Source organism: Podarcis melisellensis (assembly GCF_964234715.1).
Source record: "Podarcis melisellensis genome assembly, chromosome: 4".
NCBI classification, from domain to species: Eukaryota; Metazoa; Chordata; class Lepidosauria; order Squamata; family Lacertidae; genus Podarcis; species Podarcis melisellensis.
In genome coordinates, this window is record NC_138531.1 from 84,805,931 (window position 1) to 84,833,280 (window position 27,350).

The 27,350-nt window shown below is 39.5% G+C and overlaps 1 protein-coding gene across 2 annotated transcripts in view; it reads right to left on the reverse strand.

Annotated features, from left to right (window-relative positions):
- The window catches only part of DYNC2H1 (dynein cytoplasmic 2 heavy chain 1), a 149,696-nt gene that overhangs the window by 38,615 nt on the left and 83,731 nt on the right, over positions 1–27,350 (reverse strand). For both annotated transcript variants that reach the window (XM_081909489.1, XM_081909490.1), the window contains 12 exons: positions 25,243–25,308; positions 23,580–23,630; positions 22,684–22,761; positions 21,397–21,528; positions 18,130–18,202; positions 16,164–16,324; positions 14,816–14,941; positions 13,675–13,785; positions 12,608–12,763; positions 11,284–11,359; positions 6,988–7,199; positions 6,149–6,253 (listed from right to left, as the gene is read on the reverse strand). In XM_081909489.1, the coding sequence (XP_081765615.1) occupies positions 6,149–6,253; positions 6,988–7,199; positions 11,284–11,359; positions 12,608–12,763; positions 13,675–13,785; positions 14,816–14,941; positions 16,164–16,324; positions 18,130–18,202; positions 21,397–21,528; positions 22,684–22,761; positions 23,580–23,630; positions 25,243–25,308 (1,347 nt within the window). The remainder of the gene's footprint in view (positions 1–6,148; positions 6,254–6,987; positions 7,200–11,283; positions 11,360–12,607; positions 12,764–13,674; positions 13,786–14,815; positions 14,942–16,163; positions 16,325–18,129; positions 18,203–21,396; positions 21,529–22,683; positions 22,762–23,579; positions 23,631–25,242; positions 25,309–27,350) is intronic.

The window sequence follows — 27,350 nt, forward strand, 5'->3', positions numbered from 1 at the left end:
TGCATGTAAAATACAGCATATGAAGGTCTACAGATCACATTGATATTCTAGGTAAGATCCATTATTTGGCCATAAAGTCTGGGCTTACATACAATTGATTTTATACATGAACGCTATAATGAAGCATTACACCCGTGACTGAAGGAGGAAGGTTCTGCCAGTTGGGAAGGCACTTTCTAGCTCCCCCACCATACAATAAAGTGATGATGAGAGAGTTGCTGCTGGGCATGGATGCTGCTGTGAGAAGCAGAGAAAAAAACTCTGCTAAAATTCAGGCTTTCTTCTCTCTCTGTGCAGCTGTGGCAGCAGGTGGAGGGGGGACAAAGGAGAGAAAGGAGCTTCTTTCTCCCTTTCAGCCCCGCCCCCCATGACTGCCACAAACTGCTCTCTGAAGTGCCCCCACTCCATTGAATATTGCTGCTGAGACAAGTGAAGGGGGAGATGCTTCAGAGAGCAGTTTGGCAAGCTTCTCTCTGAAGTGCCTCCCAAACTCCTTTAAAAGGGGGTGGGATAGCCTGTGAGGGGATAGGCAGGTGGGTTAAGGTATAAAGAGAGGATGGATTGGCCACGTGTTGGGGAAGGGGGGTTGGCAAAGGGAATGGCAAGGGGAGCGAACAGGGGAGGTAGCCCCTAGTAATAAGGTATATTTGTCTAGATCCAGCAGCAGCAGCAAAAACAGCACCTCCTCAGCATCTGTATAACTTGCAGGCAGAAAAAATGTCCTGGTTCTGTCCAGTCATTTGTTATATGGATTTATTCTGCTTTGCATCTCACTCCTCCAATTTAACTAGTAATGTATAGTAACTTTGTTTGCATGTAATACTAAGTCAAATCATTTTCAAGCTGCCTCTCTAGTAAGGTAAAGGTAAAGGGACCCCTGACCATTAGGTCCAGTCGTGACCAACTCTGGGGTTGTGGCACTCATCTCGCTTTATTGGCCGAGAGAGCTGGCCTACAGCTTCCGGGTCATGTGGCCAGCATGACTAAGCCACTTCTGGCGAACCAGAGCGGAGCACGGAAACACTGTTTACCTCCCCGCCGGAGCGGTACCTATTTATCTACTTGCACTTTGACGTGCTTTCGAACTGCTAGGTTGGCAGGAGCAGGGACTGAGCAATGGGAGCTCACCCCATCACGAGGATTCGAACCGCCGACCTTCTGATCGGCAAGTCCTAGGCTCTGTGGTTTAACCCACAGCACCACCCGCATCCCCTAGCTAAACCATGGCTTGCCTTAACATCTGTTTAGCCTCAGTTATGCTGTTTTCTCTTCCAAACAAACCACAAGCAGTAAGCCCAGAACAAACCTTGGTTAATGCTCATTGTTTATTTGGAGCAAGGCAAACCACAAGCTCTGATTTGGATGTAACACAAAGCCAAACCAATGCTTCACTCTCAGTATTGGGCAACAGGAGGAGGCAGGGGGCTGAAATGGTCAGCATGTTCTCACTATGCACCAACATGTAGCATGCAGGTGGCCCACAACATTGATGCAACACCAGTACACTGGTAAAGCACCACATGCCCTTGACAGAATCCTACATTCAATCCCATCAAGTAATTGTGTTGTGGCAGTGTTTTATGAATGTGCACTGTGCACAACTACACATGTGCAAATTATGGCTCTAAAGAAGCTAGATGCAATCACAAATTTGTTGTTTAGTCGTTTAGTCGTGTCCGACTCTTCGTGACCCCATGGACGAGAGCATGCCAGGCACTTCTGTCTTCCACTGCCTCCCGCAGTTTGGTCAAACTCATGTTTGTAGCTTCGAAGACACTCTCCAACCATCTCATCCTCTGTTGTCCCCTTCTCCTTGTGCCCTCCATCTTTCCCAACATCAGGGTCTTTTCCAGGGAGTCTTCTCTTCTCATGAGGTGGCCAAAGTATTGGAGCCTCAGCTTCACGATCTGTCCTTCCAGTGAGCACTCAGGGCTGATTTCCTTAAGAATGGATCGGTTTGTTCTTCTTGCAGTCCATGGGACTCTCAAGAGTCTCCTCCAGCACCATAATCACATACAATCACATAAAATTGCTTTTTTTTTTTTTTGAATTATGGTGCTGGAGGAGACTCTTGAGAGTCCCATGGACTGCAAGAAGATCAAACCTTTCCATTCTGAAGGAAATCAGCCCTGAGTGCTCACTGGAAGGACAGATCCTGAAGCTGAGGCTCCAATACTTTGGCCACCTCATGAGAAGAGAAGACTCCCTGGAAAAGACCCTGATGTTGGGAAAGATGGAGGGCACAAGGAGAAGGGGACGACAGAGGACGAGATGGTTGGACAGTGTTCTCGAAGCTACCAGTATGAGTTTGACCAAACTGTGGGAGGCAGTGGAAGACAGGAGTGCCTGGCGTGCTCTGGTCCATGGGATCACGAAGTCGGACATGACTAAATGATTAAACAACAACAAAATTGCTTTTGTGGTGTTTTTGAGTTTGTACAAGTGCACATATAAAAGAGACTCAGACAAAGGAATTGAAAGCTGAAGGAAAGCAAGCATGCACCCTGTATAGAAATCAAAGATTTAAAAAATGGTACAATGTAGAATTCCAAATGCATTTGTTCCACTGAGGAAGCAAGTGCAAGTAAATCAAGACTCTAAAATCTAGGATGAAGCCCTCAATTTGAGATTCCCATAAAGGTGACAGTAACGGAGGTAATGAATATATTGTCTATTGTGTTTAGGCCACACATACGTAAGCACTGGTTGACTAGGATTCTAATGTTTTTCTTCTGAGAAAGGCATTGCATAGAAATAAGCAACTTTCTGATAGCTTTCCTCAACAGAGGGAAATCAGCTCTTTAAATTACCATATTTTTCTGTGTATAAGATGCCCCCATTTGGGGGGACTCCAAATTAAGAAAATACCCCTCAGCACTACCCGTGTATAAGACGAGCCCCAATTTTAAAGCTCATTTTTGGGGTAAAAAAACCTAGTCTTATACATGGAAAAATACGGTACTTTGGATATATATGATTCAGGATAAGAAGATGGTACCATTTTGAGAAACAAACTTCTCAGATCATCATGCACCATTTAGAAAAACAACTAGTTGTTTGGCTAAGCTTTTTCTTTTTTCTTTTAGTAATGCTTGTTGTCAAGTATGAACTGGGTCAAGGTGTAGTCCAAGTGGAAACTGCCAAAGCTAAATTCCATATCTGAAATCTCAGTATCTTTATATCAGAATTTAAACTAACATGGGCTAAGGGCAGGTTTCACTTTTTCATAGTCATTTTTCATTATTATAAAAATGCACACCTTATTAATCAAAGACTTACAACTACTGTATTATCTGCTGTAAATGGCTGCTGCAACATGATGCAATGTTTCAAGGGCATCGTAAAGTATCTTTATGACAGGAATTTGCAAAGCTGCGGCTCAGAGCCGAGTTCAAAACTCCATATGGCAATAAGATAACTGAGTGTATGATTGAATAATAAAAAGCAAACAGTGCTTTATAAATGATTTCTGTATCCTCCAATTATGTGGACTAGAAGAAAACAGTGTGAATTTCATGGTTCAGGTCATGTTTATGAAAGGGTAATTTGCAGAGATCCTTGCATACAGTGATAATCGTGTCTGTGTGCATTTATATACCAAAGGCACATATGCAGAATGTCACTAACATTGCTTAGACAGAATACCGGAGTTTTGCTTTTGACTGACTATGCCACTCAGTTCAGAAATGCATTTGTGATGCAGTAAGATTTCAAAGGGGATCCCATGACTCTGCAGTATACTGCATTGTGCTGCAGCGTATATTTGTATTCTGCATCAAAGAAGGGCCAGCATGCTTCAACAATGGCAGAAAACACATTACAATTGAAATATAAAAAGCTAGAAATAAAAATGATTTTAAATGGTTAATTAAAGGATCACTGGTATGACCCTTTCTCTTTACTTTTTGTTTAGGGTGAAATGTTTAATACAGCAAAATGCATCCTGAAATAACCACCCCTTAATTCAGTTCACCTTTCTTATATGTTAAAGTAATTTATCAGAGGGCTGGATCTCCTGATAAAACAGGGCCTTTTCTATTGCTTCTGGTATATCTTGTAAAGAGTGCTTGTGTACAGTATTTCTTCAGTTAAGCAGCAGTGAATTGAACTCAGACTTTGGTAAGCTGCAAATGGGCTCACAAAGTGGACCAAAGAGTAAGGCTATAACTCCATTCTTGTCAAAAATGATTTACGGCTATTAATTGTCAATTAATCTTCATTAAATCTCAGAGAAACTCATTACACCTCAGTGTAACTGAGCTCTAACGCAGACATTCCAAACATTTTTCACAGAATAAATTTTAAGTACTTGTATTTTCCTGTTCTTTTTGAATCCGAGAACAGTGCACCCAATACTCATCTCTTTGGTGGTTCAGCAAGATACCATGGTTGATGCTATCCAAAAGTCACCAAGATCTAGTAAGACCAACAAGGTCACATTTCCCCTCTCACTCTCCCTTTAGATGTCATCTATCAGCGCAACCAAGACAGATTCAGCGCCAAACAGGTTTGGAGTAGATCTAGATACAGTGGTACCTCGGGTTAAGTACTTAATTCACTCCGGAGGTCCGTACTTAACCTGAAGCACCACTTTAGCTAATGGGGCCTCCTGCTGCTGCCACACCGCTGGAGCCCAATTTCTGTTCTTATCCTGAAGCAAAGTTCTTAACCTGAAGCACTATTTCTGGGTTAGCGGAGTGTGTAACCTGAAGCATATGTAACCTGAAGCGTATGTAACCACTGTAGTCAGTTTCCTCCAGGAATGCCTTAGGCAGCACTATAGTAAGTTTTGTTTAATTTCTGAATTAAATATGCAGTCATTTTTTTCATTTCTTTCTGATACCAGAATCAGAACATTAGAAAATATACCAGATTTAATGGAACTCATGTATGAACAAGGTAAACTGATACACAGCTTTATTATGGCCATCTTTATGGTTTGTCTGGTGAGATGTTCCAGGTGCGAAGGACAGCGAAGATTGGTGTATTTATGATATATGGGTTATTTACACATGCACACATATACAACATGAGCCTATGATGGAGGGGTTTACAGCATTAACACCCCAAGAGGGTTTTGCTTCTTCCATGGTCACAGCCTTGGATTCTAGCAAAAATGTGGCAGAGCTCTGGCTCCCATCTGTCCAGCCTGCAAGCTTCTAATTGTCTATCATTAAATAGTTGAACTACTACATGATAATATTTTGTTTTAGGAAAAATTAGCTCAGCACATTTAAGATTTAGAGTTAGATAGTATGTACTGGAAGATGGTTTTTCTAGCTGCAATCCCCTTTTTGTATCCTAAAATAAAGCTGCAATCCCACACACACTCACCTGGTTTTAAGCCCCACTGAACATAGTGAGACTTACTTCTGAGTAGACAGACATATGATTTCACTGTAAAACTGATAACTATTTTCCATTCTCTGACCATAGATCTGGCTCTGTGTCAATTGTTCTAAGTTTATTTCTTTGTGTGGTTCTTCCAATGTAGCTGGACATATTCTAGCTAGTTATACAAACAATTCACATGAGGAATGTTTTGCCTGCTAAGTTTACTGAAAAAATTCTTTAACGTAGCTTGGAAATATTCAATAAAAACTACCTAATATTTGATAGCATATGATTTCATAAGATTCTAGGTAGCTGGGCTACCACTAATATCATGAGGAATGAAATCTTCACAAAAGTACAGAAAGGCGTCTTTATCATCACACTTCCCATTACTGTGATATATCAACATGATATATTCCCCAAATCTATAGCAGAGCGGCTGACCATGACTCTACTGAGAAGATTTCCTCCTTATATGAAGAGAGAAATTCCTTCTATATATAGAGTCCTGGATAAGACAGAATAAGCAACCAACACCTTCCTTATATTCATAGGATCAGCATGGTCTATAAAACACAGATTCAACACAACTGTTCTGAGTATGAAGAGGTGTCAGATCCTTTTATCTGAATCTCATCACCTTTGATCAATTATCCCTCAGAATGAATTATTTTCCTTACTTTTTCTAGGGAATGACCCTAGAAGCAATAGATCTCACTATCACAGTGAACCCTGTAAGATTTATTTTTGGATAGATATGATCTTTTTAGCAAGTGAGATTTGACATCTTGATAATAAACAAACAAATGCTTACTAGAGAACTGGTCATTCGTTGAGATGAGCGAGCAATGTTGGCAGGCAAGCCAAAGAAATCAGGTTTATCATCTTCTGGAAGACTTTCAATAACATGACGGTAATCCTATGCAAAAAGGAAAAGTGGTATTCAATATGTTATTAAAAAAATATCCGAGCACTCTTATTTTAATGAAAGGAAGAGAAACATGTGGGTAATATACTTTGGAAATAAATTTCAGATTTAGATTTCAGTCTTTTAGTTATGTTCTTAGCCAGGTGAGTTCTGAATACACTAATAAATATATAATTTTGAATGTGCCCATAGATGTGGTTAATATTATTAATCAATGTAAGTGACACAAAATTATTATTTTTAACTTAATAAGCTTAAACTTGATAATAACTAACAATAAAATCATTAGGGCTGTAATCCTATATACATTTCCTTGGGAGTAAGTTTGCGGGAGCTCAATTCAATTTACTTCTGAGTAAAAATTCTTAGAATAATGTGGTGATTAACAGTAAAACAACAAGAGTTGTTTTTAAAATGCAGCTTATCGTATGCTCAAATCAGGAAAAGATGTCCGATGATTATCCACAATCCAAAAAAACAACGAGCCCAGCATTTGTATTTTTTATAGCTGTACTACTAGTTCTGACAGAATAAGGTAGCTATAAGTCTCTAAGTCTGAGATTCTCTCAGTTCTGGTCAGCCTTCAGCTTGCCAGCAGCCATAATAAAACCAGTCTTTAGTAGGTCTACAATTAAGCAACAAGAAGCATAATCACCTGCCAATTTAATAAAGCCAAAGAAAATTAATATTATTTTAACATCTGATAAGAAGGGACACATACTCACCAATATATTGCAGGAGCTAGGGAGAGTGATGGAATATGGAAATCTGCTCATCTTCTTGCCCCGGAAATTTGAGTCAGCAATGACTCTGGAATTAAAAAACTGTTCCAGGTATGATCTAAGGACTCTCATATCAAAGTAATTATCTATACGACCTCCATAAATAGCATTTTCCAATAAACCATGCACGAATTCCCACTGAAAATCTTTGGCGCCTGTAAATTATTAAATATAAAGCATGTAAAAATATGGCACAATGGCTTGGTTTCGGATTTCATCATTAAAGCAATCTTTAATGCAGTGGGCAAATAGAATCTGCCATGCAGTGACTCATGTCTATGCAGATGACCTAATGTTTTCATTTAACTATGACATTACCTCCATTATAGATCCCTAAGGAGCCTTAACCATTTTGGCCTCAGGGACATTAGACAGTCCCTCTTTCCTTATAGCAAATCATAAGTATCCCCAGCAGCTGAGGACACACTCTAGAAAGTGAAATCTATAGAGTGGTACCTCGGTTTATGAACTTAATCCATTCCAGAAGTCCGTTCTTAAACCAAAACTGTTCTTAAACCGAGGCGTGCTTTCCCTAATGACGCCTCCCGCCGCCAGTGCCCTTCCACCATTCAGATTCCGTTCTTAGACCGAGGGAAAATTCTCAAACCAAGACACTATTTCCAGTTTTGCGGAGTTTGTAAACCAAATTGTTTTTAAGCCGGACTGTTCTTAAACTGAGGTACCACTGTATATCAAATAAGAGAATGTAAAAACAATTTCTTGGAGCATATTCCCAAAGCAATAGAACCCCCCCTTCTCCAAAGTGCAGTAGGAATGAGAGACAGACACTTCAAATGGAGATTCCTTTTTTTCTTACCTGTTTACCTTCCTTCCCCAGTTTCAACAAAAACCTTCTACTTAAACTTTCTCTGTGTGTGTTTTTAACGTACTGTTGTAGCTCTGCCTAACTTGGCAGCTATCTTTTTAATTTCCAAGTGATCTATTTTCAGATGTGTTGAGAAGAAAAGCGTGACAGGGAAAAATAGTCTGGCTGGGATTTTTGGGAAGTTGTGGGATATGCCCTTTCCCCACACTTTTTGGTGTTTGCATCTTTGCCTGTTTCATGCTTGAGTTTTGGCATTATAGTTTTTCTTTCTTTCTGGAAGTGAGGCTTAAAGTCTTCAGTTTCAAACAACCCACCACCTCATCAACCTGTACGCACTGATAACTTCCTCTGCCCAACCTCCCATAGTGTAACTTCCCACATAATGCACAGGGTGGAAGCTTAGATTAGCTCCAGAGAAGCTGCTGATTTGGGATGAACTGTACCAACACAGAGGGAACTTGAGCTGCCTGATGCTTCAGTGTTTCTTGAAGAAGGAACAACTCTTGAAGAGGGAATGCCCTGGGCATTATTTGGAGTTATGCTCAGTCTTGGAAACCACTTCCAATGTTATTTTTAGGCTTTAAAATATGTGAAGCAAGAAGAAGTGGTCTCTGAGCATATGCTGGAGAGAAAAAGTGACAGAGGAGATGCCTGCCTCCCAGGATTCTATGCTCTCCTGCCTTGTCACCAGATAAGATCATACGCAACCAGTGAATGGATTCCGACCGACGCAAATAGTGTTTTACCCTTGTTCCAGAGTAATTTCTATCTTACTGGTTACATGGGTGATGAATGAAAAGAGCTTCCAGGTGAAAGGAAGTGCATGGCACACCAAGATTCATACTGATAGGCATGGTTAAAAGGTAAAGGGACCCCCTGACCATTAGGTCCAGTCGTGGCCGACTCTGGGGTTGAGGCGCTCATCTTGTTTTATTGGCCGAGGGAGCTGGAGTATAGCTTCCGGGTCATGTGGACAGCATGACTAAGCCACTTCTGGTGAACCAGAGCAGCACACGAAAACGCCGTTTACCTTCCCGTCGGAGCGGTACCTATTTATCTACTTGCACTTTGATGTGCTTTCGAACTGCTAGGTTGGCAGGAGCAGGGACCGAGCAACAGGAGCTCACCCCGCCATAGGGATTCGAACCGCTGACCTTCTGATCAGCAAGTCCTAGGCTCTGTGGTTTAATCCACAGCGCCACCCGCATCCTGATAGGCATGGTAAGGAGTTCGAAAATCCCCTATTCATCCACACCCCTCATCTAGCCATCCCCATGCTGTGCTGGGAAGAAGAGTCTTCACCACAGTAGCAAAAGGCTGCTCCAGCAGCTTGGCTCCAGCTGCTCCAGCAGCTTGGCTTCTGTGTTGGGCAGGGAGGGAAAGAGGTTTCTTCTTTCCACCCAGCATGGACACTCAGAAAAGTTAAAAACTATTTCACACTGGCTTAAATAAAGTTCACCGAAAGTCCAGAGGTAGCATTATCAATTTGCGGTGGTGTGGAAGGTTCACAGGCTATGAAGGACTTGCTCATAAATTTACAGACAACTGCATGAGTTATTATAGATAGGAAGTAGAAGGGGCAAGGTGAATATAAAATGGAAGGACGGTATAAGGAGGTGTGGGATATAGCTATGAATGATAAATTAATATGTGCTATTAAGGTAAAATGGGAAATATGGAGGAGAAATGATTTTGAGGAGATATATCTTCTATATTTGTAGAATTTGTACCGTTAAAACGGAAAGGGGTCAAACCATCGCAAGAGGTGTTAAAATTATGGTAGGCTGGATACTTACGATGGAATGGTCTCGGGGGTGGGGTGAACATTTTTTATTTATTTTTATTTATTATTATTGCATTGTCAAAATAATAGGAAGGGTGGGAAAACAAGGATAGGAAGGGTGGGAAAACAAGCGGAAACTTTGCATGTTAAAAAGAAATTGTATATGATGATAAACATTTTGAAATATTTACAGAGACTTAATAACAATGGAGACTTTAAAAAAACCTATTTCATTAAATTCTGTCCTTTTGACAACAGTAAATTTGGAAAGTCAGTTGCCTTGTGACATATATTTTATTTATATTCAAAGAAGCATCTTGCTGTACTAGATAAAGAGACCTTAGAGGCAACCAGCTGCCTTTTGTAGCTGCAATAGAAGAGGAAAAAACCCACTCAAGGCAGCCAGCTGCTTATTGCTGGCTCTGCTGCAGCAGTGGCAAAAAAGCCCCCTGTAACAGCCAGCTGGACTTCACATTCCTCTTAAACTAATGGAACAAATTCTTTGCAAGATTTAAAAGAATTACCGTATTTTCCCATGTATAAGACAATGTTTTTTGCAAAAAAAAAAAAGAAGTCAAAAATTGGGGGTCGTCTTATACACGGATGGTGAATGCACAAAGGTTTGGGATCTGGTGTGAGCGGCCACGTGGTCAGTTTCACTCGTCCAAGCAGCCTGTGCACATCCTCGGAGGTAACAGATGGGAACTGATCCTACGCAACTTGACCAGACAGGACTCTAAGCACTCTCCTGCCCCACCCCACTACCATGGTGGAATCTACCTCTTTCTGAATCAGAGCAACTTTATCTGCAAAAAAAAAAAAAAAAAAAACTTTGCAAAATCATTACAGAAGATCTTGATGTCCTCACCAGGCCCCAATGGTGAAGGTGGTTCCGTTAGATTGTGACCAAGGAAGAATATGGTAAAACCCAATCCTGTTCAGTCAGAAAAGAATGCAGTAGAATTTACCTCATGCTAAGTTTGAATAAAAGTGCACCCCTGTCACATCCTGCCCCATCAGGCAATGGGGTACCAAACACCCCTGTCGAATGTAATGAAGCAAAATCCTCAAACTTTCTACACTGAGACTGAGCTGGCTTAAGTATCATGACCTCCTAATCTTTCAGAGAAGCATGTTTTAAATAATTAAACCCTCCAATTAACTTTGTACCGATATGTTTAAATGCATTCTTTTGGACATGATCAAATTTATCTGTCTATTATTTGGCATTTTTCGCAGTTATACATGCAGTTATGTTCATGTGACAAGTCAACCATTATTAGTCTTCATTCAAAGTTATCTGAATAACTACACATTTTTATAAAAATTGCCACATTCTTTTCCAAGTATTTTCTTACATAGAGAAAATTCATGAATTGTTAATGTAAATATGCTCGTGAACTATTTAAGAATTAGTTTTAAACCACCCTCCAAGGAAAGTCTTGTTTTGAATTAGGACAATAAACAGTATTTTGGATCAATGGCTTTGGTGCTTCCCTAGTCTTTTCCGCAATTGTTATCCTTCCATTCCTTGTTAAGCTCAAATATGGGAAGCTCACATGGATTTATGGTTTTAGCAAAATGAAGTCAGACAATGAAATCAGAGTTCCCTGAGAACAAGATGACTCACCTTCAAAGAGTCTGTCAATAATGTCATACCCTGCACGAAGATCAGATAAAGAAAATTCATAAAATTTGGTCCAGCCCTGTAAGAGAAAAGGCAGTTTCTATTACTCATTATTAAATGTGCATGACCATATGATGATAAGAAAATGTTCAAAACCATGTATCATGGAGAAACATAGTAAAAAAAAATGTAAAAGAAAACAGCACTAAGGCGCCCTAGACCAAAAACGTTCTACAGGTCTGAGTGAATGATTACTGACCAGTAAATAATGAAAAAACTTCCAAAACAGTCTGCTAACCTATAGATTACCACCACCCAGATTTCTAGGATTGCTAGCTATCCCAGAAAACACACAACACACTGAACTTCTATGCTATTCAGGCCCTACATGCAAGGTGATGTTTCTGAGCAATGCAGAGATCCAGAATTCTTAATTAATTTACAATGCTTTTAGCCTGAATTTTGGGAAGAAGGAAAAAAAACCCTTAACATTGAGGAATAATGCTATTTTCAAATGCTTTAAAATTCAAAGGTCTCAGGGGCGGAAAAAAACCCAAGTGTGAGGATCCAAATTAATCACAGGGGCACCACACAAGACAACAAGGCAGGGTTAGCTTTGGCAAGTGAGGAAAGAGTCTTATTTCATTGAAGTCATGATGACCTCCCAAAGTAAAATAAGAGCAAGTATCAATTTTGTGGGGGGTAAAAAAAAAAACCACCCCAAACTTGCCCTGGACAGCTTTCTCAAGGCATAGTTCCAAATGAAACAAATTGTAAGAATTTATGACAGCTGCATGGCCTGCAGGCATTTAAAACAGCTTCTTTCAACCAAAACTCCAGTTTGGGAAAACAAACCCCAGTTACTACATTGTAACAGTTCATTTTAGTACAAGTAAACAGTGGAAGCTAGTGGAGTTTATCGTGGGATCTTCTGTTAGGTGGACATGGAACAACAGCTATTATATGAAACAAGCTGTTTCTTTATAAAGCTTCTCCCATACAACAGAAATAATGTTAGCTTACAAAAAATAAAAGTTCACTGAATTCAATTAGATCTACCCACCCCTTACTTTTTCAGCACTGGTATTTATGGCTCAATCTTTATAATAATAAATAATAATATTTTTTTATTTATATCCCGCCCTTCCCAGTTCAGAAAACCAGGCTTAGAGCAGCTAACAACAAATTTAAAACACTTAATTGATTTAAAATCAAGAAAGGGAAGGTGCACAATTTATTTTAAAATTAAAAATTCATCTGAAATGAAAGGAAACAATTAGTAACTGAAAAACAAGATAAAAACATAAGCAATGAGTAAGACTCATACCTGAGGGATGTAATTTCTTCTTTCTTGACATGCAGCATGAAACCAAGCCAGGCTAAAGAGAGCATGGGCTCGAGACAAATTCCCTTTTTTGCTAATTTGCTCTGGACTCCAGGATTCATAAGTTCGCAGTAAGTTCTTTTTCAGGCCTGGAGGTGCCTAAGGGAGAAAATAAAGTCTTAGTATAAAAATAGTATCTGCAAGCAGAAGTCGTGCAATAGGGCTTTACCATTCCTGTCCTCTCCTTCCCGCTACAGCCAATTGTGACACACAGCAGGGGACACAAAGAGTTACAATGGAGATGTTGTTGTTGTTTAGTCGTTTAGTCGTGTCCGACTCTTCGTGACCCCATGGACCAGACCACGCCAGGCACTCCTGTCTTCCACTCCCTCCTGCAGTTTGGTCAAACTCATGCTGGTAGCTTCGAGAACACTGTCCAACCATCTCGTCCTCTGTCGTCTCCTTCTCCTTGTGCCCTCCATCTTTCCCAACATCAGGGTCTTTTCCAGGGAGTCTTCTCATGAAGTGGCCAAAGTATTGGAGCCTCAGCTTCAGGATCTGTCCTTCCAGTGAGCACTCAGGGCTGATTTCCTTCAGAATGGATAGGTTTGATCTTCTTGCAGCCCATGGGACTCTCAAGAGTCTCCTCCAGCACCATAATTCAAAAGCATTGATTCTTCGGCGATCAGCCTTCTTTATGGTCCAGATGTCACTTCCATACATTACTACTGGGAAAACCATAGCTTTAACTATACAGACCTTTGTTGGCAAGGGGGAAAAACTGAGAACATGAAGTTTGCCCCCCTTGCACAATCTGACTCCCAACGGTTTTTGCCGATTCTCCCTTCACGTTGCAGCCCTCATAGCCAAGAACTTTACTGAGAGTCCCCAACTCCCCCCCCAAAAAAAGTTTTTCAAAGGCTACAGTGAGAAAGAAGGCACAATAAACCCAAATTCCCCACTGAACATCTGCTCATATAACTCAGAATACAATCCTATGTGTTGCTTTAGGTGTCAATTTATTTGTTAATTCCCCACTATGTTATATTTTGCTGGTAATTTAATCTTGCCTCATATGTTATCTTCAGACTTGATTGAAGCAAAATAGGAGAAAATTTAGAATGGACTTCGGCAGTCAGCCAAAGACGAAAACCAGGCTGGGGTTGCAGATTATTCAGTTCCTGTAGAAAAGAAATATATTTATATAAACAAACAAACATTTAAGCAATACCACTGATGCACACGATTCCTGTCTGAAAATTCTGGGCAATAATTGATATTTTAACACACCAAAAGGAAGCACAAGCCTTATTCATCCAAAAATAATTTCAGATAAATTTTAGTGTTGACTTAAGCAAAGGGCGGGAATAAGCCAGGATCTGAAACTATGGTTTGGTCTTGGCTTGTTGTCACAAACTAGTGTTTTAAAAAAACAATTTCCATGAATTTGGATGTTATTGGGAACTGCAGTTATCTTAAAACTCACAGTAAAAGCTTTCGATCTTCTGTTCCATGTAGAATAGGAGAACAGGAAGAACCATGGAAGCACAAGGTTTGTGCAAACTCATTCACATAGTGGGAAAACCAAGTTTCTGGTTATGTCTGAACTCAGCTTTCAACAGATTCCTCTCTACTTTTGTTGTTTGAACCCATGGAGCACAGTACATTTTTCTAAGCAGCTGAAATATGTCATATTTTTCCTAAGGAAATTTAATGCATAGCATTTCAATGGTATTTACTAGGGACGCGGGTGGCGCTGTGGGTTAAACCACAGAGCCTAGGACTTGCCGATCAGAAGGTCGGCGGTTCGAATCCCTGCGACGGGTTGAGCTCCCGTTGCTCGGTCCCTGCTCCTGCCAACCTAGCAGTTTGAAAGCACGTCAAAGTGCAAGTAGATAAATAGGTACCGCTCCGGCGGGAAGGTAAATGGCGTTTCTGTGCACTGCTCTGGTTCTCCAGAAGCGGCTTAGTCATGCTGGCCACATGACCCGGAAGCTGTACGCCGGCTCCCTTGGCCAATAAAGCGAGATGAGCGCCGCAACCCCAGAGTCAGCCACGACTGGACCTAATGGTCAGGGGTCCCTTTACCTTATTTCAATGGTTTAGTATTTTTAAAAATAAATAAATTGGGGGGCACCATATTCTTTTCAATGCATAGGGCTTCTGGAGATCTTAATCTGACCCTGCTGCTGAACACGTGTATTCTCTTACCTTTTCTAATATGGGAAGCCATGACACAACCAGATGCAAATTCTTCAAGCAGAGCCATTCTCCATTTCGTGCACATTCTTTTACAGTCTGAATAGCTAGATCAGCTTGGCCCTGGCCCATAGCAACCTGCAAAAGACAATCAAATGTTCTAGTTTATCATGGATATAAGGGTTTTATGTATCGTTTTTTAATTGGACGATGGGTTTTAGCTGTGTTTTATCTCCAATTTTATTTATAGATTGCTTGGAGAGATTTTTAAATAAACAGAATTCCCACACTATGACACTGTGAAAATGCACAATATGGTAAGTTTAGAATTGCTATTGGCAGTTATTTGTGAATCATTTTGGACCACATCATCTCTAGTTAATGGAGACAGATTGCAGCTCTGTTGGTCTCATTTACATTTGTTCTGTGTCTTTATTGTACACAAAATTACTTCAGTGTAAGCTGAAGGGTCCTTCCTCTTCACTTTACATCTTATTTTTATTAGAGGGAAGCAGAATAGCAAGTTAACACAGCTTCCATCAGTCTTTGCATAGTGTTGTACTTCCATTTGGAAGATCTAGTTTTTAGCAGCCAAATATATTAAAGTAGACTTTCAGAAGAAGATATGACAAACAGGAAAGGATTTCTGTTTCATTCCAGTATATTTATTAATAAAACTTGTATAAAAATAGTGCATTTGCTGGCCCAATTCAAGCTGCTGGTTTTAAAGTGATAAATATTTAGGGCACAGAGTATCTCACACATCATCTTTGCCCAAATCTTCCCACCCACCCCAGCTTTGAGATTTGCTATTGCCGTCATACTAAGGATGACATTATTTGAAAACAGAAAGACTAGCATTCACCAGGACCAGGGCCTTTTCAGTAGCTGCCTCAATTGTTGTGGAATGGCCTCCTCCAGGAGACTTGTTTAGCCCCAGATCATGTCTCCTTTCAATGAAAATCTTTTATAACTCTTGTTTTGTCCAATTGCTGCTTGATTTGTTCTGTTAGGGTTTCATTAGTTTTGAAGTTGACTTAAAATTGCTTTATTCGTGGTTATATTAAATCATATTGTAAACCAATTTGAAAACAGCAAACAGAGGTATATAAATCTACTAAATAAGCAAACAGGTCTAGCCATCGATAATATTCATATTTCTTTAAAGGCCTGTGAAAGGAGGGGTGGGTGCTCTGAGAGCTAAGCTGGTCAGGGGGCCCTGCCAGGGATTGGCCACTTTTTTGTTTCTAACAACACTCCTAGCCCTGGGCATCAGACAAGCCCTGCATGTGCCTGCATGAACCCTTACCAGGCAAATAATTTGTGGGCTTTTTAAAGCACTGACATATATGAAACTTACCTGATGGTAGCACTCCCCATTTCTTTCAACACTTGCAAGCTCTTGTAATTCCTGAGAAGGATCAGCACCAGGAGAAATAATGATCAAGATAGGTTCAATTTCTAGCGTTTCTTTATACAAGCGTTTCAGATTCAGTGGAGGAGGTGACAACTCTTTGATCCCTAGAAATGGACAAATAGATATATATGAATTTTAAAATACCAGTAAAGTTGGGAATGCATTCTGAGTAGCTACCTCTTTGCATCAGTGGTTGGAATAGACTAGTTTCCCAAGTTCCCGATTTCACTTGAAACAAAGCAATAGATCTTTGATCTATAAAATACCTTGTTATAGAAAATCATACTTCAAAAATCAGACAGTAAACTACAACAGGGTGGATACTGTCATAGATATTGACCTTCCTTTCTAGTAATGTTGAAGCTGGTGATAAAAGTGCCTGTATTGGAAACATATTACTGTAGCTAAAAATACCATAATTCAACTCTTGAGTTCATATACACAAATACTAGAGCTGAAAAGGAGGTACATTTTAGAACTTGAACACTACAAATCACACCACCTCTATTAGTAAAATGGAGAATGGTAAAAGGTATAACGCTATCTTAAAAACGTACACAATCTCCAAAGAAACTCTAACACAGGCAAAAAGCAGTAATAAAAAAGCAAACTCATGTGCAGAACTACTGTGTTACAACTGTCAGGTCATTTGCTTGTCAGTGTTTTAAGAAACTACTGTACACCTTCCTGTTTAGTGCGTCTGAAGAGAATTTTCAGGCTTTCCTGAAAATATCATGGGTAAGCGCACACTTAGATTCTAATGACAGATTGTTACCATGTAGAAAAATGAACAGAAAAGGGGAGAATGAGAATAGCGACAAGAGCTGCCTTTTGTACAAAGGAAAATATAAATAAAGCTGCCGCAAAAACTGGTTCAGGGGAAGGGATAGATTCCTAGGAAAAGATCCTGAGCAGACTTCAAATAGAATTTTAACAATGTTTAATAACACCAGTGGGACATCAATAATATCAGTATCAATAATACAATAGCAGGAATAAAAAAGCGTCATTTACAGGGCAGCAGACATTTAAGGATTACCAGGTTGGGGGCAAGGATGAGGAGAGAGTCCAAAAAACAAAGGGTCAATTTTCCTGGTCCCTACCCAATGACAGCACTAGAGATAAAACATTGGCCATGGAGGGACCAAGAATATTTGGAGCCAAACACTTATTTCAAACACAGAAGCTGCTAGAAGATAACTATGTTTAATTCAGCACATGTTACAGATAGGTAGCCGTGTTGGTCTGCCATAGTCAAAACAAAAAAATTCCTTCCAGTAGCACCTTAAAGACCAACTAAGTTAGTTCTTGGTATGAGCTTTCGTGTGCATGCACACTTCTTCAGATACCAATGAAGAAATGTGCATGCACACGAAAGCTCATACCAAGAACTAACTTAGTTGGTCTTTAAGGTGCTACTGGAAGGAATTTTTTTGTTTTAATTCAGCACATGTAATTCTAGCCATAAGCTTGCATGAGCGTCGGCCAGAGCCAGCAAGGCTGGCTAGGGAATTTGGGGGACAGGAAAGCACAGTTTTCGTTTTGCCTCTTTCTTGTGTTCTTCAGCTCAAGTCCCCATGTTCTAATTCTTAACCTTGAGTTTTCCACATGTAGGTATAAATGACTCTTCACATCAGACAGAATCTGGTTCTGCAGTACTATTGAATCAACTCCCCGCTTTCTCATTTTCCCTCCCACCGAGTCACTGCCTGGATTTTAGTTTTCAAAAATGGCTTCACCTGTTGCCTCAGCTACTGGATCAGAAAGAAAAATTGTATGCAGCACCTAAATGTGCATATGGTTCTCTACATAGGGATATGCATGTGCTTTGGAATATATAGTACCCATACCAGAATCAAGGTGTAATTGTTTTTTTACCTCATGTTGTTCTAAAAAACGATCAACTTACCCAGAGCTTTACATGCGAAAAGGGCCATTGCGCTCTGTAGTCTATCTGGCCTGACAGCTTGAACCACAAGGACCTTGAAACAAATACAGTCATATTAAAATTCCAACATATTATCAAATACCAGTGTGCATTTTTTGATGTTAGCCGCCCTGAGCCCGGTTCCGGCTGGGAAGGGCAAGATATAAATAAAATTTATGATGATGATTACTACCACATGATTAACACAAGCACAAGGATTCACGTTAGCACAGACGGAATTCCCCCCTCTCCTGGACCATCCTCCTACTAGGGGAGGAAAAGGTAATACAAAAATCTTTAAAAGAAACTGGGTATGCTTTTTAAAATATAAGCTTTTTTAAAAAAGTAGACGAAATGACTTTCCAGATAAGTTACAATGTTGATTTAAAATACATCAATAATTCAACGAATAAGGGAGATACAAGTTGTTATATATGCTGTTTTTTCTGTGTTATTTTGAGGTTATGATTTTTTTAAAAAATTCTGTACTTGTAGGTTCAGATTCTTGGTAATAGGAGGCACTCAATGAAAATAATTGGTGCTTGATTCAGGACAGGTAAGAGCGCAATAAAGTTAATCTATCAAAGTCTCTGTCACACGATGTGGTGATGGCAATTAAATTGGATCTTTTTTTTTAAAGGATATTGGATCTGCAAATGGGTATTAGTTATGACAACTGTAGCGGAATATTCATGTTCAGAATGCCATCGAATACCAGTTGATGGAGTATGTGGAGGACAGAAGTAATTGATTATTAACATGACTTATCAGTGTTAGTCCTGGAAAAATCTGGCTAGTCACCATGGGAGTAAAGAGACCTGGACCAGATAAATTTTAGTTTTGATACAGCAGATGTTTTTGCATCATCTCAATTCAATATAAATTCTGCAGTATTTCTAGGTTTGTCAACCAATGAAAGTATGCTTTCTGGGTGATTGACTTTTGAAGTTAAGCAACTAAAATAAACACCAATTGGTGAGCTGTTGTATAGGTGAGATTGAAAAGCATTTAATGGAAAGAGTGCTTTATTTTAATAAAATGAACAGATAATCTTCTTAAGTAGTGCCTGAATTATTTTTTTAAAGTAATTTTTAACAGTTCCATCAGCACTGATAACCTTCTCACGGGTGACAGCTCCAATTCAAATCAATTAAAATGGCAGTTTTTAATATGTGACTAATACATTAATCTATCAATTCTGTTGCTCAGTCAGTCAATGCTTCCAATTCTCTCTCTTTACTATATGGCAATCTGATGTAGCTGGTAGAAGCTGACAAAACAGCAGCACTGCAGGGGGAAAGAAAACACTGTAGCACCCACTGTAAGAGCATAAGAGGAGCCCTGCTGGATCAGACCAAAGTCCCATCTAGTCCAGCATCTTGTTTTCAGAGTCATCAACCAGGTGGAAAGTCCACAAGCAGGACAGGAGTGCAACAGCACTTCTCCTCATTTGTGATTCCCAGAGGCATACTGTCAGAGGCTAAGACCTCTACCTGAGGGATAGTTTTATTCCCCAGAAGATGTAGTAGATAATAAGGCCTCCCTTTGGCCAAATTGCCACGCATACCAAGACAAGAGAGGAGGAGGGGTGAGGCAGAGACCCTGAAAACATGCTGGCAGAACTAATCCAGTCCTCCTGCCAGTGCGTTTCCACCATTCTGACCTTACTCCTCCTCTTCTTCTCTAACCAGGTAGGTAGCAGTGACTAGGGCTGGAGGGAGGTCAGGTAAGTGATGTGCCCCCCCCATTGTCTACTACTGCCTGGAAGGTGAGAAGTAACTACGGTAACTTCCTCTTATCAAAGCCCGAAATTTACCTGCACAGATGGGCTAACTCTATACAGAGTTTTGCCTAGACAATCAGGAACAGTAGCCAATCTCCTTATTATAGCCTTTTATTATAAATATATATAATTGCACTTTAATAAGGCAAGCTGGATCAAAAAGTCAAAAGTAAGGATGGATTGAAAGTTTATAGTCCTTGAAAATATAATTAATTTATTTTACTTCTCGGGCAAGATCCTATCATCTAAATAATAAAAGTAGGCAGGCGGGCAGAGCACAGGTACAAGTGTGTTCTTATTTCCTTAAGTTTCATATTGTAAACCTTTTATTCCTCTCCTCACCTGGAGACAGTCTCCACCATTCCTCCTCTGCCCAGTCCCTGACAGTCAGAAAGGAAGGAAAAAAACAGAGAGAGGAGACACTTGCTTCCCAGAATTCTATGCTCTCCTGCCTCATCAGCGGGTGAGGTCATACCCAACCAGTGAATGGATTCAGACCTCCAAAATCTATTCTTCAGGTAAGACCAATCATACTTTCTCTTGGTGCCTGGTGTGAAAAACACAAGCTCCGTCTGGCCTTGCTACCTTTCAGACCGAGAAAAATCACTCTGCAGGCTCCAAAACATTCCCACGAGGTCCACTGTTCACATTTTCACAGGCCGATTCTGGCTTAGTAAGGTGTGAACTTGAAATAACTTTTTAAATAAGATGTTAAATAATGTCAGTGCATCAAGAGTGGCTTCATCAAGAAAATCATTTTTTTAAGGGAATAACAATTAATTGAGGGAATGTTAAAATCGATCAATTAATTTATGGGGAGAATCAATTTCAAATTGGAAAAGGAATCAAAGGACAACAACAGACAGAAGAAACCAATGGACACACACATTCAGAGGAAAAAATAAACTTAAAAGCCCTTAAATAAACCCAAGTACTGGAATTAATACAGGGATAAAGGCACACCACTCACACCCTCATCTAATTCACAAACCACACAAATCACAGACTAACCAACAACAAAGCAAGGCCAGAAACACACAAGCATTTGCCCTAGTGCCCACTTGAGAACATAATACTTATTTCCAAAGCACCATGGAAAAATCAGGCTGATGCTAAAAAGTTATACTGTCTTGGGTATTTTTATATTGTTAGTTACACTGTAAAGCTTGAATAAGTCTGCTTTGAATGAACTGTGGTCTATAGTGCTAGCCATCAGTAATTCTCTCTGTTTTATTGCTACTTGTTAAAAAAAACACCAACAACTTCAAGCCATAATAAAATTACATGTTAAAACACCAAATTTAATTTTGACGAAGTTCCATTGCAAATGGTATTTTAGCAATGACAAACTTCTTGCACTGGTTTCAATGAGACTAAGGATGAGTACTTTCATTGAACATGGCTGCAACGGCCACGTTTAGCTAGATTGTGGTCTAATATTTAAATAAGGAAATATCAAAGTATACCTGTTGAAAGAGTGAGATTCTGTTTGCAATAATAGATGGAAAATCTTGTTCACACATTGAACTCCGTGAGAAAGTCTGCCATAGAGGTGCATCTTGAAAGCAAATGGTCTGATACAGGTTTGGAAGAGAGATCTGAAGAACAATTGTGTAAGATTTATATTTAACAGCAAAAAAAGTAGTGATCTATTTTTAATAGCTGAACAAGGAATAATTTGAATAAACTGTCATATAATTGCAATTGTTGAACAATCCATTCTTTGCAGCCCTTTAACAAGCTACTTAGGAGTAACTTTTTTCATTGATTTCTAAAGAAGTGCACTCATGTGGCTTATAATGTACCCAATGTGTCAAAACAATATGCCAGTTATAAGACCACTGCTAATTTAAGAATGTGGTCCTATTTACATATATTTCTAGTGAAATGAAAGCTATATCCCATGCATAATCTCACAGCATCACCAGTGATGAGGAGAAGAATTGTTCCACTGCTATAGTTTTCTATGGAAAATGTTCCATTTCTAAAAATGCATTGCTTCATAAAATTAACAACTTAGTAATTTTTTACAATACCAGTCAAACTGAAAACAGCTCAAAAGTGTGACTAACTTTCCCAGGAAATGCATGCACGCACACACACAGGCACACATAATGCACAGCAATTTGGCCACCAAATTGGTATGCTGATTTAGTGCCTTCAACCGTCCCAGCGCTTTAATATAAGCACCTTCTGGTGGTTCCCTCACTGCAAGAAGTTAAGTAACAGGGAACCAGGCAGAGAGCCTTCTTGGTAGTCACTCCCGCCCTGTGGAACACCCTCTCATCAGGTGTCAAGGAAATAAACAATTATTTGACTTTTAGGAGACATCTGAAGGCAGCCCTGTATAGGAAAATTTTTAATGTTTGATGTTTTATTGTGTTTTTAATATTTTGATGGGAGCCGTCCAGAATGGCTGGGGCAACACAGTCAAATGGGCAGCATATTATTATTATTATTATTCCATATTTGTATAAATTTTCTACTAAAATATTAATTAATGCAATTCATACTGTTTTGGTAAATTGAGAAATGAGGAAGCAAAACAGGGACTACAGAGAAGACATTCTGAAAAGTCAAGAGTACGTTACATATAAACATATATAACTGAACCTCAACAATACTAGATCAATTGCTGCATTATTATCTAGAATAATAATCAAATTTAAATTAACTAATCCGATCATATTAGCAAACATCAATTTTCTTAGTGTTAAACTGATTTTTGAAGAAAACGTCAAGTGAAATAATACCTTTAGAGTTGCTACCGCCCATGCTCTTTCCTGTTCAATCCAAGAAGGAATTTGGTCTCTAATGCTTTTTTGGGAATCCTTAACAGAACAAGAACAGATTACTGTATTTTGAAAATGTTTCACATATACCAGCAAGTTTTAAGGTATTGAATAGTAAAATTGAAACATTTTAACTTCCACTGGTTTCAAAGGCAGTGTTAGGCATATCTCAACCTTACTTCATTGAAATCAAAATAATGTGAAAGTGCATATTTGTTATGGAAAGGTGCAGTAGAGAAGAAGACACAATGCTGGAGTTATAAAAATGCATAATCAATAACAGCTTTTGACCATTGCTTTTCTGTATTGATCACTTGTAATGTGCCTCAGAGATATCCACATCTTTCACTACCTGCACTCACACAGCTAAAACTGAAAACAAGTGATGTGAACATACCCTACTCACCCATGTTTTAGAGGTTTTTTCCTCCTTCAATCATTCCTGGGGGGGGGGGCAGGATTGGTTCTAATTTCAAAATGATATCTGTGATCTCATGAGTAACACCTACAGTATTTTCTATAGCAGGGATCTCTCTTAATAAAGCTCTTCAACATTGCTATGTCTTATGAAATCACTACAAAAGCAGTCTCCACTTCCTATGATATTTGGAATCTCAGCTTGTCTAGACTCTAGAGTAATCAGAAGGAGCCACCCATGACAGGAACTTGAACTACTGGTTTGGCCCAATCGGGTACTTGCTTGGGGTTAAAGTCCGAAATTCTCATCAGCACAAAACAGTTAAAAACAAAAAAAAACCCCATGTTTTTAAGGTCTGAAGCCTCTGGGCCATGGAGGTATATGGCATTTGGAAGCTATAGTGCACTACTTTTCATGAGAAATATCCGTTAAGACTCACTGATTTTCGTAACATGTCTCCAATGATCACACCCGTAAATGTGTCCCATTCCTATAAAAGAAAGAAACCCAAGTTAAAATATGCTGAAATGTAACATACATAAGTGAAAATTCTGAAAGCCAAAAGGAAATGAATATTACATTTTCAAAGGGACCTAAGAAATGTAATACCCCAGTTCACGTGCAACGCTGAAACATGGAAAAGCCTCAAAAAGCCCAAGTGAAATGTCACACCTCTGCTCTCCTCCTGCAGCATAGACAGGAGGAGCACTGAATTTGGTTAAACTATTAAAAGAATCTCAGCTTAGCACTGTGTTTGAAAGTAACCTTGGCAGAAGTCCTGGTCATGTGCAAGGAGGAGTAGAGAGCGTGAGAGTGTGAAGCATCACTTGTTAAGGCTCATTCCTGGTTCAGTGTTACATGCGAACGTGACAATTATTGGCCAGCAATGACTAAAGCATATGTTTGGAACCCTGTAAAAGGAAGAGAGTTGTGGAAAGAATTTGAAGTGGAGAGGTGGCAGGCAAGAGAGCAGCTAAACCATTAGGAAGAACTTCCTAAACATTAGGAAGAACTTCCTGATAGTAAGAGCTGTTCGACAGTGGAATTTGCTGCCAAGGAGTGTGGTGGAGTCTCCATCTTTGGAGGTCTTTAAGCAGAGGCTTGACAACCATATGTCAGGAGTGCTCTGATGGTGTTTCCTGCTTGGCAGGGAGTTGGACTGGATGGCCCTTGTGGTCTCTTCCAACTCTATGATTCTATGATTCTACATCCAGCTGATTTTCTTCTTAGTTGCTTTCTGAGATTCCTGGATCAGGTGGTCAGTGTGAAAGAGACTGGTGGCACTGGTGACAGTTCCAGGGAACATTTTGAGCTGAAACATCTATAGTACCCATTAGTCAGAGGTAGACTGCTCCTACTAGTGCTGTGAGACCATCTTCTCCCCCAACCAGGGCAGGCCTGGGATCATTGGGAAGATACCCTTCTTGCTAGTCTCAAAACCATCTATTGATTAAGCTTAGGCCACTGAGACAAGGTCTGCCAGTTTTGTACTGTCTGAACCAGAGAAGTCCACTACATGTGGAATCACAAAGCTTATATTGCAATCGGGAAAGGAAATTATTGAAATTTTTATCTCATCTTTGTTGATAAATAAACCTCTGTTTCTCTTTGCTTTCCTTAAGTACGCCATTAGGAATATCCCGAATAATTTCCCCCAAACACGAAGAGGACTAGTAGTAGTTATATTTGTTTTATATGTTGTTTTATACTTTGAAGCTACATGTCAATTTTTAGCCATATATTATGTAATCACAAGTAACTTCTAATAGATCTCACACCCATAACACACAGCTGTTCTAGCCAAAGTTGGAGAGAGCTAAAGGCTGATAGTGCTAAGGAATCACAAACTCTGCACACCACCATTTCATTTCGTCCCGTGGATCTCTCATATCCGGTGGCAATATTTCATCAGACATTACAACTGTCAGAGGAACATCCACTGCGGATGTTGCAAGATGTCCCAGTGTCCTTAGGAAAAGCATTGTATTTGTTATGTTTATTTTTTATTTAGCTGGGTAGCTGGAAGATATTCTAGTGCTCATATTTATTTTCTGCTTATCAGACCATTCAAATGTAAAAGGAAGCATTCCTCTATCACTTACATTATCTTGAAAAAGTTCAGGATGCATGCCTTTCACAAAATGCAGTGCAAACATCAGTTGATCAGCCTACAATAACAAAAAGTTAGATACATTAAGAACAGTATGCCAGGCTACATTTTCTGGGAATTTAAACCCTATAATTTAGTTTTCACATATGCACAGGAACTAAAGGCAATGTTAATTATAAGACCATATATTATTTTCAGAGAACTGGCAGCATACTTTGAGGGTGAAACTAGATGTAGCTCATTTTCCTTTCAGCAAGCCAGTTTGGGAGTGTGGTGTGAAGGCTTTAACTCAGGCTTCCTCAACCTCAGCCCTCCAGATGTTTTGAGACTACAATTCCCATCATCCCTGACCAATGGCCCTGCTAGCTAGGGATCATGGGAGTTGTAGGCCAAAAACATCTGGATGGCCAAGGTTGAGGAAGCCTGCTTTAACTCTTCGCTCCCACCATGCTCCCAATTAGAACTGCCCCACACACTTCCTATTCATAACGAGGGGAAAGCTACTGATGCCAATAAAAGCTTTCATCCCATTGGGAATAGGAGCTAAGAGTAAAGGCTAAATTCCATTTACAGCATAGTCCTTATCCAGATTACATATTCTCAATGCAGAAAAAAAATTAAACACAACCCCAAACTATGTGACAATCATGTCTTGTTTAGCTCTTAGTCACTTCTAAGGAATATCTCTGCTGACATGGCAGGGGTGGGATCAGAGCTTTAGGCAGAGCAGCAGCAGCAGTCCCTCTGTTGAATGGGCTTTGGATCTGATGTAACTTTACACTGGCTTAGTTTACACCGGTGTACTTTATGCCAGCTTCTTGTGCATAGGACTGCTCTCTTTATTTCTTAAATCAAGTTTAGGAGAACATGCTGTGTGATCACATGTTCCTCTCTCCCCTCTTGTGCACATATTTTCCCCAAAGACCTTAACAGTGGCTGAGCAGTTACGACAAACTACAACCATTGGTTAATGCTAACTAAGGTTGTGTTTAATCAGAATCTGAATTGCGCTTCAAATTATTCATTTTTGTGAATAAGATCATATGCCCTATTTTAGTCTGTTACTGCTAACGTGGTTACTATGTCTTTAAGTGTGGCATTCAATGATTTTGGAAACGATATGAAAGATGCAAAACAGATCTAATTAATTTTGTAATGCATAAAGGCTCATAACTTTAGCTTGGAAATCTTTTTATATTGAATGGCCACAGTGTCAGTGCAGTACACAGTCTTACATTACAGCCATATATCAGCTGAAGTGAAAGGGTAATTGAACTAGCTCATTTCTGAACCAAGCAACTACATAAATCCCTAACTACTAATTTATAGTTTTTCAATGAATTCGCTTTCAGAGCTAACCAGCAGCATTTTAAATTCATCTACAGTACCCAGGTGAAACAAAGGGTCAGATGCAGCAATGTTGATGATATAAAGCACCATCATAACAAAAGCAAATGGTAATAATTCATTTTGATATCACAAAATTATATGTTTAACCTTCCATTCATCTTCTACTCTTCAGGGGAGATTTTGAAAACAAGAAATCTCTCATATACTGTATATTATGAAGCGCTTGGAATGTGCTATTTCATTCAACTTCTGTGGTAATGCAAAGTCATATAACATGCTGACAACATATGGAAGACACCAGTGTAACTATTTAGGTTGGTGAAGAAAAACTCCAGTCTTCCAAATGCACAGTTATTGTGCAACCCCATTCCGTTCAAGGGGACTAGAACAGAGGACAGTGGACTTGGTGCAAAGATGGGGATAATGAACAACAGCAGCCTCCTTAGACAGTCTTAGCTACTGAACCGAAAAGCTTGCTTTCAATTGTTGGGGTAGCTTGAGGTTTTCTTCTGACAGATGCTAATAACGAAAAAATTAATCTAGAAAATAAATAAAAACACATTGAAGAATATGTTTAAGGATTAGCTGTCCACCAAAAGAAATCACACCAGCAAAAGGGATGAGCAGCTCCAGAAATTTCTAGGCGAACCTAAGCATTTAAATCTTGTTTGAAATTGCCTTGGTTGCCCTGATATATGAACTACACTTCAAAAGGCAGGAGAGTGAAGCTCTGTTGCTTCTACTGTATCA